This window comes from Pseudorasbora parva, chromosome 13, assembly GCF_024679245.1.
Source record: "Pseudorasbora parva isolate DD20220531a chromosome 13, ASM2467924v1, whole genome shotgun sequence".
In the NCBI taxonomy this organism is placed as follows: Eukaryota; Metazoa; Chordata; class Actinopteri; order Cypriniformes; family Gobionidae; genus Pseudorasbora; species Pseudorasbora parva.
Window position 1 is genome coordinate 8194724 of NC_090184.1, and position 14143 is coordinate 8208866.

Genomic DNA, 14143 nt, shown 5'->3' on the forward strand with positions numbered 1-14143 from the left:
TTCAACTTTTAAAAGTGTGTGTGTGTACCTTAACATCTGTATGGAGACATTTGTAAACGCCAAACGATACAGCGAGTGAGTAAAGAATAAGTTGGGCGCGCAGCGCCACCTGCTGGAATTAATGATTGATTTCGACAGCCAATAATTGAGGTTTAACACAAATGTACTATATATATATATATATATATATATATATATATATATATATATATATATATATATATATATATATATATATATATATATATATATATATATATATATATATATATATATATATATATATATCAAATGCTATCATTATGAAATTGTAAAGGTAGCCTATTATTATTTATTTTAGCCATTTTAGACTTAGACTTTAGACTTTATTTGTCCCCATAGGGCAATTGGTTTTGCTGCAGGATAAACACAGAACAGTTCACAGACGCACAAATACAAGACAAGAACACATAAAAAATAATTAATATGACTGGCCGTTGTTAGAGTAAAATCTGATAATTTCATAATACAGCAACAATTCCATTGTTCCAATTTTATTGTCATTGTTAAATGTAGATCCTGCCATCTAGTGACAAATATTTGTCACATTTTCTCCAATAGCTTTCTATCGTTCTTCTTGTCTTTACTTTGAAATCATTCTGCACACACTGTGTGTGTGTGTGTGTGTGTGTGTGTGTGTGTGTGTGTGTGTGTGTGTGTGTGTGTGTGTGTGTGTGTGTGTGTGTGTGTGTGTGTGTGTGTGTGTGTGTGTGTGTTACACTATCATTCAGAAGCTAAGTTAATCATGATGATGTTACTTTATTTTTTTTACATTTTGTCCAACAGATTGAGAAGGATTCCTTAAGGATCATGTTTTTGAGTATACGAGTAGGCTAGTTTCTAATGAAAGTATAATTTTTAAATATATAAAATAGAACATTATTTTAAATAATAATAAAAATACATAAAGTCTTAACTTTCTGATTAATGCTGCATTATCTGAAGAATGAAATTCCTCAAAGAGATAAAGAAATGTTATAATGTAAAGTCTAACTTTGTTAATTCTGTCACAGAATTTTTTTTTTTTTTTTTTTTTTTACTGAGATGTGTCCTTTGGTGTGACATAGAAATAATTAATAACATAGGGGTATCACACCAAAAGATAACAGAAATTAATATTTTTGTAGTCTTTCCAAAAAAGTTTCATATTTAAACAATTCTAAGACTATAATCACTATGCACATGTCATGGGCTTCACATAGGCTAACGACCTTGAATGGGGTCCTTCAACTAATTAAACTTGTCAGTGGAAAATTATGCCAGTGAAAAGTTATATAAAAATAATATAAGCAGGCGATTTATTGACATTCGTATGCTTCTTTTAAAAACGTATTATTATTTATAAAAGCTGTAATTTATTCATTTATAAAACCATACAAAATATTTGAGGTTTGGCTCAAAAAAAGAGAGAAAAACTTAACTATTTACTGCATTTAAATTAGATAGATAGATAGATAGATAGATAGATAGATAGATAGATAGATAGATAGATAGATAGATAGATAGATAGATAGATAGATAGATAGATAGATAGATAGATAGATAGATAGATAGATAGATAGATAGATAGATAGATAGATAGATAGATAGATCCCTTTGCAGTATGTTAGGGGTTTTCGTTCTCGTACAGATGACTTGTTGTTGCGATGAGAGTGTTAGGTACAGTAGGGGGTGGTCCTGGTACACTACAGTTAAACACTTGTCCTGTAGGTGTAGCCTGTCTGGTTAGACGTTCTTACGGGCAACTTCTTGTGGAGTTATTGCCAGCACAGATATCTACAGGCCAGAAACCAAACCCCGGAGACGAGCGAGAAGAAGTTGCGTTAGATTCGAGGAAACTACAGCGGACATATGAGAGTGCTCGCGTGAATCCAGGCGCGAGACCTTACAGCCGCCGACATGTTCACGCGCGGATCAAAGAAGCGACGCTCCAACCGCTCGGTAAGTTGCTCTCATGTCGTGGCATCCCGCTTTTAACACATTTTAAAGGCATTTGATGTTTTACTACAGTCTGTCCTCGGGCATTTGAACGAACGCAGCGTGGTTTGACGTTTTAAAGGTCGTTTTAAACCCATCGTGTTGGTTTGATGGTCGAAAGTTACTTTTGTGTAGCCTACCTGAGGAGACTGTTTTCATTGCAAAACACAGAGAATATGCTACATATTCTAACTCACACTCCTATATTTTTGTTTTTAGTTTTATTAGCAGCAAGTTTTGCCTGACACATGTATAGTTATCAATTATTATTTCCCCCTTAACATTAATGTAGCATTTTTCGTGATCTTGTTAACTATTGCATTGAGGAGGCGTGGCTTATTTGTGTCTACGTCACCGTTACCTGTTCAGGTGACGACAACAGTTGATGTATCATTTCATAACAATAAATAAATTAGATGTTTTAGTATTCAAATTCAGGATACATTTACCCACAGTAACGTGTGTTTAGCGCATGTGTAAATAACAAATGAGGGCTAATACAAAATTATTCTTGAAATGTTATTTTTAAGTCTACAAGAATAGAACAAATTATAGCACAGATTCATTTAGATTAATAATTTGCATACATCATATTCTACAGTTTTAAGAATATTACAAAACGTATAGCCTGTTACGTTTTTTCATGTGTTTTCCTTTCTGAAGGTCGTGCTTTCCGTTGAGGAAATGTTCCTCAAATATCTGGAAAGGGAAGACAGGGAGGCATGTGGACAAAAAGTAAACATAACCTAAAAACATCAGGACACGCTTAGGCCTATATTCATTGAAGATGCTAATTGGATTAGAATATTTTGAATGGATTAGAACAGGAAACTCTTTGTTTTCTGAAGCTGCTCTCTGTAATGTGTCGATTCAGATCCGTACCAGATGGTCTTAGCGGTTAAATAAATCTTACAGTTATGTATATTAAAATGAAATGAATGGAGATCAGAAGCTGATATCATTCCTTTTTAAATTTGACCAGGAGTCACAAGCAAGCATCTTACCATACAGACCTGTGACCCCCCTTGTAAATGGCATAGTTATTATTTAGAATGTCCTACTCAGGACAGACCATGAGGAAGCAATGATGGTGGGCCTCATAAAACTAAAAAAAAGTGATTTTAAACTCTTTTGACCTCTTGTAACTGTTGCCATGGTCACAATCGAGAGGAAATTTCCCCTGAGGGTGTGGACAGGAAGACACCCGGAGGGCATCCTGTCTCACCGTGAAGAGACGGGACACCAGTTTTCGACATAAAACCTTCAGGTCATATTATATTCCCCGCATACACTGTACGCATCATAATTTCTTTTGATTTGTGCTTTTTCACATGATCTTTTCTCTGCAAATGTCTACACAGTTATTTGCACAATAACATTTGAGAGATAAATCTTAAGTCATTGTTTTGTCTTTATGAAAGTAGTTTTTTGTACTTTTGTGGCTTTCCTTGCGTACTTTATTATTTGTTACATTCCATGCTTGCATTTTTATTCACACTGCGCTCTCTGCACTTTTGTAACTTTTTGTTATTTACCGTACTTACGTCACCTTACACTTCTTTTCTTTCTCTGGTTACTTTCACAATTTCACTTTATTGCTGGAATTTCTTCCAAAATTCTCTTGCATCTCACAGCGTTTACGGTCTCGCATGAATTCACATCACTACACATCTGCATCAAATTATAAGACACTAACAAACACCCAGTTTTAGTGCAACACTTGAGTCTTTTCAGAATCCTGAGGCCTGCTTAGACCCCCAATTCTGGTTTATTAATTTTACTGACTGATGATCAAAAGATTTCTGTAATCTGTTCATGGTACTCTTAATCTTCTATTTGAAAGATTTATATTCCCCATATATATTATATATATATATATATATATATAATACACTTCTTTTTTTTAAAAACAACTCATGGAAACTTGGCTTAAGCATTTGGTCCACAATCTTAGAACATATAGATATCAGTCTAGCCAGTCTAGCTTTGAGTTCAGATAGACAGCTATATGCACACACATTTACTTTACTTGTGTTATTTTTAGCACTTTTACTACCAAAGCCCTATTCAGACGGTAATTGTTTCTCACATGGAAGTCTGTAAAAATAAATTTTCATACCACGGCAGTGCTCAAACTCGTGCATTCGGATGGTGATTTATTTACAGTGGAGTTCTGTGATCCTGCACACCTGGGAACGCGCTGCTCACTTGGTCAATAACATGATTGAATGCTGTAAATGAAATGTCAATATGCTTGATAGAATGAAGGCATATTTAATTTAATAATAGGAAAATAATATCCTAATTACTGTTTAATTATTTAAATCTGTTTAAAGATAGATAGATAGATAGATAGATAGATAGATAGATAGATAGATAGATAGATAGATAGATAGATAGATAGATAGATAGATAGATAGATAGATAGATAGATAGATAGATAGATAGTTAAAATATTTTCTTTTTTGTGGTCCGAGTTGCGGGCGGGTTAGCTGAAAAACGTCAGTCGGGTGCGGGTTGTTTATACATTGACCACTGTATAAGCATCACTGGTATCAATGTCTGGCGGCCATTTTGAAAGCTGTCTGAAAACTTACAGTCGCTGCATAAGCTTCCTTCGGATCATAATATTAGGAATGTGTGATACTTCATTTATTTTTAATGAAGTTCCAGCTCACGTGGGGAAGACCATATACGTGTGTTAACTTCATTTCACGGCAGAATCGTTTGTAAACAAGTCTCAGGTTCTGGATTTGCAGACACATTGTGCCTTCTATATTGGATCCGATAGGAATGGTGCAACAAACTTATGTGAGTAAAACTTAATTTTTATATGTAGTAATAGTAGTCCGGGGGTGTGTGCTTTCCAGACGGGCTACCAAAACGTACGCCCGTCGGCAGAAATTCTTTCTAGATCTGGTTGCGCGCGTGTGTGTTCGCGCTTATATCGACCGATTGTGCAGGCCATGTAATACAGAAATAATATCCCAATCAATCGCGGGTGGATGAGAAATAAATCATTGTATATGTTTGATAAAACCGTTTACGAGCCCTGTGATCGAGAGAATCTTTGCAGTTGCCACTTCAATAATCTCTCCCTCATGTGAACTGACATAGATATGACAGGGGAGCTGAAGCTCATTAAATATGCAAATCTTATCCAATCCTAGCCGTGGGCGTTTACTTCAAGTCTCCAGTGCCCATCAAAACCCAGCGTTCAGGAGAGAGCCTCAAAACCAGTGTAGAAAATAGCCTATTACTTATTAGTTATGATGTTTTTGAATGTAAAAACCACACAAATGTCATTAATTGACCTCAGACAACAGTAAAAAAAAAGAAAGAAAAAAAGCCAGTTCGTGACACCTTTAAATCCATTATATTTACATTTACAGTTTATTGATGTTCTGTGGTTTTACAGTGCTGTAATTTGTAAAGATTTATATTATTGTAAGGTGCGCTTAAAGGGTGCACTACTATGAAAATCACAGCTTCAGTGTGACATCCAAAAGAAAAAGAATAATTTTTTAGATATTTTCTATTATAGCCATTTATATTAAAATAAGTATGCACTTAATAAATGACCTAGATTATTTATTTAGCAAAATTGTCCATTTAAATGTATAAGGTCAATATTTATTAATTCACATTTTTTGCTGTTCCACTAAAGCTCAGTGTGCTCACTTTAAGCTCATCCACATCTGTGTAAATTCTTCATAAACAGACTTTAAAGCAGCACTGGGTAACTTTTGCTCTCGGGGTCCCCCTACAGTTGGGAAAAATAATGTCCTCAACTACTGTCGTAAGCTCTGTCAACCTACAACAGGGGATGCCATCGCGCGTGCATTTGTTGACATGACAGCCCTGATAGCCCTGAACAAGTAATGAGCGGGTCGTCTCATAACCCGCGGACCCCGTATGTCTACTTAATGGGTGCGGGCCGATTTCGTTGTGTTGAGCCGATTTCGTTGTGTTGAGCCGATTTCGTTGTGTTGTGGCTCGCTTCCGTTGTGTTGTGGCGATTTCGTTGTGTTGTGGCGATTTCGTTGTGTTGTGGCGATTTCGTTGTGTTGTGCCGATTTCGTTGTGTTGAGCCGATTTCGTTGTGTTGTGGCTCGCTTCCGTTGTGTTGTGCCGATTTCGTTGTGTTGTGCCGATTTTGTTGTGTTGTGCCGATTTCGTTGTGTTGTGGCTCGCTTCCGTTGTGTTGTGCCAATTTCGTTGTGTTGTGCCGATTTCGTTGTGTTGTGCCGATTTCGTTGTGTTGAGCCGATTTCGTTGTGTTGTGGCTCGCTTCCGTTGTGTTGAGCCGATTTCGTTGTGTTGTGCCGATTTCGTTGTGTTGTGGCTCGCTTCCGTTGTGTTGAGCCGATTTCGTTGTGTTGTGGCTCGCTTCCGTTGTGTTGAGCCGATTTCGTTGTGTTGTGCCGATTTCGTTGTGTTGTGCCGATTTCGTTGTGTTGTGCCGATTTCGTTGTGTTGTGCCTCGCTTCCGTTGTGTTGTGCCAATTTCGTTGTGTTGTGCCGATTTCGTTGTGTTGAGCCGATTTCGGCTCAACACAACGAAATAACTTTATAAAAGCGTCCCCGCGGGTTGGTGCAGCACTAACAGTTCCCCTGAACACTGCAGGAGGAGTTCACATGCAGGTGTTCTTCTGGCGGCGCGTGTGAAATGTCTTCATCCCAGGTACAGTCAGTGGTGTATGTTTCAGCATGTCATATGAATATAATTTCATGGGTTTTATTTTTTTCAAACGCCAAATAATCGCGATGCTCACGTTTACAAGCCAGCGTCATTATAGTAGTCTATTGGTTAGCGTTTTAAAGAATCTATATGATACTTCAGTTCAATGTTTGAGTGGTAGGTAATCACCATAAGCAGGACAGCATCGGTCGGGCACGCCTCCTTCAGCTCACGCCGACGAGCAAACGCTGGTCACATGTTGATCCTCGTCCTGCCTTTAATCCCATCACTTTTTCGTTTCCTCTTATTGCTTTCCTCCAACAAAACCTTTTCTTTCTTATCTGTCTGTGCTGCTTCGGACATGACTATATTATCCGATGAACAAAGTTGGGCTCGCACGTCCGAATGCAAGGAAGTGTGGGTGTTGGTGGAAGTGACGTATATGCTGTAAAGCAGTCGAATTTTGTAGTTCTTTTTGTTCTCGGGTTACTAACCCGAAACCCGAAGTTTAAAAGTACGATTAAAAACGATACAGACCCCATCAAGCTATAGCAGACGTGTCATTCAACCTATTGGAAGTCGATGTATCATCACAAGAGTCTTGAAAATATATTATAAAGGTTGAAAAGTTACCTAGTGTTGCTTTAATATTAACAGATGGTTGTTCAAGTTAATCTTTATAAAATTAATTTTTTTAAAGGGGGGGTGAAAACACTCAGTTTCAGTCAGTGTCATGTCAATCTTGAGTACCTATAGAGTATTATTGCATCCTGCATATCTCCGAAAAGTCTTTATTTATTTTATAATTATATATGAAAGATGCGCTGTTCTGAGTCTTTCCGAAAAAAGCCGAGCGGGTGGGGGCGTATCGTGTGAGCGGAGCTTAATAATGAAGTGTGCGCGCCGCTGTTATTGTGTTGAGTGCGTCGTAAAGCTGTGTCATCCCTAACAGCGGGAAAAAACTTTATTCAAAATAAAAATATGGCTTTTAATCAGATACAGCCATACATCTATGATCCGGAATCAGACCCAGAGGCTGCAGTTGAACAGGAGCAGCAGCAAAAACGACTAGAGCAGGACGTCTCTATGTGGTACAAGTTATACACTAACTATATAATATGCTAAGCGGCTTGTGTTATTTACATATTTATACTTGAATTATATCGTCGTATTTTTGTCTTTGAAGGTGTACATGTGGGAAGTGCAGTTGTGCACGTGTGTGTGTGTGTTTACCCGTGGTTTGTGTAGACAGTAAGCGGACTGGTTTTGCACGGCAGGCTAAGTTAGTGTTTACATAGAAAGACACGGAATAGTAGCGCATTTGAATGAAGAAGCGTGCTTATTTAGTTCAACATATTTCCCCACTCTTTGTGTATTGTTGTTTGGAGTGCTTTTACAATACACAAACATAAAGTTACACATATAGTGGCCAGCTAAACAAATGTACACGCACTACACATCGCATGCTCCATTGATCAATTTCTATATATAGTAATATATATAGTAACTATACGTGATCATGTTTGGGCTACTTGATGAGCATAGGCAAAAACACAGACATTTGAAGCAGTCTTACTCACCGCCTGCGGTTCTAACGTTGGGACCTTTATCGTTGGGACTGCTCCATCCTTCAGCATTAGGCGATTGGAAAATCCGGCGTGAAGCTGGGCCTTGTTTATGAAACAGTCGGCACCGAAATGCAGTGAACAGACATAAACCTTTGCGCAACTCAGTTGCTGATCCGGAAAAGCAAAATACATCCACTGTTGCCTTAACGCTGGGTTTTTTGGCAATCTGTACAGGACTGTCTTGGTCTGGCAACCAAAAACGCACTTTTTTGGTGACATTGTTAATTTCTTGAAGTCACATCACCTGTGCAGCGCAGCCTACGAGCCTGATGGGCGTAGCCTGTTGCTTTCGCTCTCTCTCTCTCACGTTCTTCCGGTAGAATTGCCCGTACGGCCCATACAAGGAAATTCCGAAATTTTAACGTCAAGTGAAAAAAAAATTTCTTAGGCGAAACTTATGACTAACCGGAAGTAGTATTTTTGACAAAGAAATACTCCCATCAAACGTCCACCTTAACTTTTGAAACTTTGTCTATGTTTAGTATGGGATTCCAAGTCTTTAACAGTGTAAAAAGATCAGTATGCATGGAACAGCATTTCACCCCCCCTTTAAATGTTTTTTTAAATAAAACAAGAGTTTTTAAAAATATAGTGGCTAGAGTGGCCTTAATGCTAAATCACTGAAGTACCTTTAACCACAGCCAGACATTTTGCATTTTATTATATATATATATATATATATATATATATATATATATATATATATATATATATATATATATATATATATATATATATATATGTTGATTTAAATGCTTTTGTCATTTAAAATAAAATATGATTGTTTGAGAGATTAATATTTTATTTTAACTCAACTTCTTGCACTCAAAGCAATACCTTGTGCACTGAATGTCTCAATGTAGATTTTGGTGAGCTTAATAGGTACGTTTACCCCTATAATATCTCAAAATAAAGGATGTAATTTTATTCCATATGGAAATGAGCGGAAATAAGTTAAAGGGATAGTTCACCCAAAAAGTTCACCTTCTTTTTATTTTATGAGCAGTGATGAAATATATTGCACTGGTAAATACTTGCCAGTATTTCAGTAATAAAGGTCTAGATCTTTAAAATGCCTCTAAATTACAGAAAAGTGCAACTGTACAGTGCTCTGCAGGGGTCAAAAAGGATAAACAGCAAATTTTGAAGTGAGTACTCGTGAACACTCAGAGATGTGGATTCAGACGGCACTTAAATCACCACACGACCTTGGTGTTTGCCAAAAAGCAGTAGATAATTCGGCTGGGGATTTTTACGTGGGTGGTGGGAGAAACACACTGACATTCTGGATTCGGTCGGCAATAAAATCACAGACTAGCCCACGAGAAACAATAACCGTCTGAATAGGGCTTTTGGTTACTTTCCTTTCATTACTTTACATACTTGCTTTAGGGACCAAATCATTTTTTTTTCAAACCCACATTTGTGACACTGGACCACAAAACCAGCCATAAAGGTCAATTTATATATAAAATTTTGAGATTTATACATCTGCTGAAAGCATAATAAAGCAATGAATATGTAAGCTTTCCATTGATGTATGGTTTGTTAGGATAGGACAATATTTTGCTGAGATACAACTATTGACAATCTGGAATCTGAGGGTGGAAAAAAGTCTAAATGTTGAGAGAAGGCCTAAGCAATGCATACTGTTAATAATACATTTTTTGATATATTTACAGTAGGAAATTTACTAAATATCTTCATGGAACATGATCTTTACTTATTTTTGGCATAAAAGAAAAATACAACATTTTTACCCATACAATGTATTGTTGGCTTTTGCCACAAATATACATGTGTGACTTATGAGTGGTTTTATGGTTCAGGGTCACATTTATGCATTGATTATTCTCTTATATACTGTGATACATTGCAGCCTTAAGTTCATAATAATACATTAATAATACAAAATAATTAATATACAAAATAATGCATACCCTTGAGCATTGCCAGCTTTGGACCTGAATGGCAGGTTTTTTCTGTTTATAACCATCTTAATTTGTGAACATGGCAATTTTGTTTTTCTCAGACCTCTTGGACTATCTACAGTTTTGTCTGTACAAAGCAACACACACAAAAACTTTGTGAGATATTTTTTCTCCTCATACCTCCCCCTTCCTTCTCTCCTATTCATTCTCTTAAACAGGCTAATGCAATTAACTATTCAGCAAAGGAAAAAAAACACTCAAGGCTCCTGTCCACTCTCTCTCTCAGCAGTGAATAGCAATGCTCTGGTCTCGGTTCAGTGAAGTGTTAGAGTTCACTGATCTTACAGGCGGTGTTTGTTTTAGCACGCGTGTTTCCATAGATCTCTCGTTCCTGGCGATGAGAGGCCGCCGTCCGGCTGTAGTTTCTCCCTCACACTCGCTCACCCGACCGGGCTTTCGTAGTTTACAAAGCTTATTAGTGTTGCTTGTCTGCATTAATTATGACTAAGAAATTCAAATTATATTCAACAAAAATAAATCATAAGGTATTCACAAACTTGTTATGTCAAATTAAGTGCATTGTCTATTTTTGTACTAACCCACATGTGTAACAGGTTTCATTTCTTGCTTATACTTTGTTCTCAACAAGCTGTACCATTGTACAGTGCTGGTGTGCTATACTATAATAGAAGTTTTTCTTGATATATAAAATACCAATTTCTGTACTTATCTGAAGAACAAAAAGCAGCTAGCATGTTAAGAGTCTGGGTTCAGCTTCAGTATGTGTAAGAAAGCAAACCAGGTGTTTTAGTTTTACGGCTGTTGTCTTGCCGTATATAGGCACGACAAAGATTTCAAACACCCACACGTCACTTGTAGGTTTTGAAGAACAAGTTCTCCGTTTTATGGCTTTATTTGTTCCCACAAACAAGCAGAAGACCTTGAGGCTACCGAGCCTGCAGTAGAGTTTTACAGTGGATAAATCTGCTTGTGCTTCATTTCAACATTTTGGTACTGCGTGTTTTGTTGGAGAAATTAGGCTACGTTCACACTCAGTCCATATCTGATTATTTGTGTGTCTGATTGGAATCTGATCTAAAATGATTGACTGTCCACACTGTGTATCGCAATTCGCAGCTGTTCAGATCCGATTTGTCTGCCCAAGCCATTCTTTCGGTTTCCAGAATCAATTCCGGTTTCCAAAATGGTCATAAGTTAGAAATAAAGGGCATTTTTCCTCCCTTGATTTCAGCCCTCTGATTTGAACGCTTTGTTACGGGTGTGTCTCCTGTTAGACTTTAGTGTAAACGCCCACTGATAAACTCAAACAGTTTGATTGACAGCTTTAGCTATTAATCACAGTTTAAATGACAGATTATTTTAATCCAACTAAAAGAGAGTGTGAACAGTGTGAAGTTGACCATTTAGTCAATGGTTTGATTTACTGACACATAGACAAAGAATATCTGACTGTACATGAATCATTATATCAGAAATCACTGGTCACAGATCAGGCATTAGAAATAACATGGTTACAAAGAAACGGTTATAAGAAATGATGACTTTTAAAATCTAAATTATGAGTTTAGATTTTTGGATGAACTATCCCTTTAACAACATCTGAGTGCAACAACATCCTAGCCTAGAAATCTAGACGCATCCTAGCAGCAGCAAATCTAATCTGCCCGCGAGTGTCGTCTAGCAACTCTCAAAACACTTCTGAGCTGTAATCGCCTAACTCTTGCCGGGCCAATCACATCGTGTATAGAGTCGGTGGGCGGGGCCATAATGACGACGGCCGAGTTGCGTTTGCATGCTTCTAGCAAACACAGAAACTGGCGAACGGCGGTCTTTCGAATCAGCTTAGACCGCGACTCTGGAAGACTTGGAGTTAAGCTTTTCTCTGAGAAAAGAACAAAGAATGGCACTGAAGTCATTCTTAAAAAGGGAAGATGTGTTCGGAGTTTAGCTGACCGGATACGGCGAATGTTTAATCTGTCAACAAGCTCTGTTTCACCTTCGTTGCTCTGGTTGGTTGTAGCGCTATCCTATCGCGTGCAGAGGGAGTTTGAAAGACAACCGTTTATCCCGCCCCTCGGATTGAGCTGTCAATGGTGAGTTTCCAGACCAAACATCTTGATGTGGGTCTGGCTTGTCAGGCTAACAGCATCCCATAAACTCAACATTATGCACCTGGCTGTTTTAGTATATAGTATGTCAGAAAATGTATGTATACCCCACACCTGCATACACTGCCCAAAGAACATATTTAAACATTTCATTTTTTAACTTAATCTTATTCTGTACATTCTCCGAAAGTACGCATTTGCACAATTTTTTGTTTGTAAAATTGTTCCACCTTGCACTGTAAAATTTTATATGGCGTCATTATTTTTGTTTTTCAATTTTTGTGATTTAGTTAAGATCCTATTTTTATGTAGCCTGACAAGCCAGACCCACATCAAGATGTTTGGTCTGGAAACTCACCATTGATAGTTCAATCCGAGGTGCAGATAAACGGTTGTCTTTCAAACTCCCTCTGCACGCGATAGGATAGCGCTACAACCAACCAGAGCAACGAAGGTGAAACAGAGCTTGTTGATAGATTAAACATTCACCGTATCCGGTCGGCTAAACTCCGAACACATCTTCCCTTTTTAAGAATGACTTCAGTGCCGTTCTTTGTTCTTTTCTCAGAGAAAAGCTTAACTCCAAGTCTTCCAGAGTCGCGGTCAAAGCTGATTCGAAAGACCGCCGTTCGCCAGTTTCTGTGTTTGCTAGAAGCACGCAAACGCAACTCCGCCGTCGTCATTATGGCCCCGCCCACTGACTCTATACACGATGTGATTGGCCCGGCAAGAGTTAGGCGAATACAGCTCAGAAGGGTATTGAGAGTTGCTAGACGACACTCGCGGGCAGATTAGATTTGCTGCCACTAGGGTGCGTCTAGATTTCTAGGCTAATTTTTATGACCAGTGTATGCAGAAATCCATGTAAATCCATACCTACTTTAAATAGGAGGTTATAAATTATAAAATAAAAGATACTGAAAATATCTGTAATTCTCTCTCCCAGACAGAGGATGAGGATCCGGACAGGGGGCAGCCGTGTATGCGCTGTGGTGAACAGTGTCCTGGCTTCCGCATGCACGGATGGAGGTAAGATACTAGATACTAGGGCTGTGTATTGCCAAGACTCTGGCGATACAATACGTATCACGATACATGGGTTACAATACGGTATATTGCAATATATTGCGATATTGTAAGAGAGGCAATATATTTTGATATTTCTTTTTTGTGTGGTTTTTTTTTTTTTATATAATTTAAAAGAATAAAGAACACAACCATAAGCCTAAAACACGAGACAAAGTATTTTATTTAATTAATACAGTATAATTTATATCACTAATCATATGCAATGTGCAATCTAAGTTGAGGGAAATGTAAAGTTACTGCAGGATTCTTTATGTGTAAATGTTTTAAAGGTTCACAGTATAGCAGTGGCTATTTAACAACAGAAAGTGCAGTCCATTTCATGACTGAATGACTGTTTGTTTTATATTTAACACAGTAGCCCCGATCACACAGAACGCATTTTTGCAGTGAGAGGCGCCTTTTTTGAATGGATTTTGTTTGGCAGAGAGCGTTATGCGCCTCGCGTTTTTGAAGGAGCGCTGCGAGCGCATGAAGTTGAAAAAAAGTCAACTCTGAGTGGAAAAGCGTGCAACATCATCGCGCTTATTTTCTGTTGTCCAATCGAATGAATGAAGCGGCAGGCCTTCCGTTGTGTTGACCGTTACATTGATTTGACTGACAGTACAGGTGATTCGGGGGTTGCCTAGAAACATTAAAGCGCACTGCTCATTTTTGAATGAGAAAACGCCG

General features: G+C 37.8%; 1 protein-coding gene across 1 annotated transcript in view; it reads left to right on the forward strand.

The window, feature by feature from the left end:
• Nucleotides 1-1760: 1760 nt before the first annotated feature.
• Nucleotides 1761-14143, forward strand: part of prickle3 (prickle homolog 3) — a 71627-nt gene continuing 59244 nt past the window's right edge. The window contains exons 1-2 of the mRNA XM_067413080.1: nucleotides 1761-1980; nucleotides 13332-13414. Coding sequence (XP_067269181.1) covers nucleotides 1939-1980; nucleotides 13332-13414 — 125 coding nt within the window. The 5' untranslated portion in view covers nucleotides 1761-1938. The remainder of the gene's footprint in view (nucleotides 1981-13331; nucleotides 13415-14143) is intronic.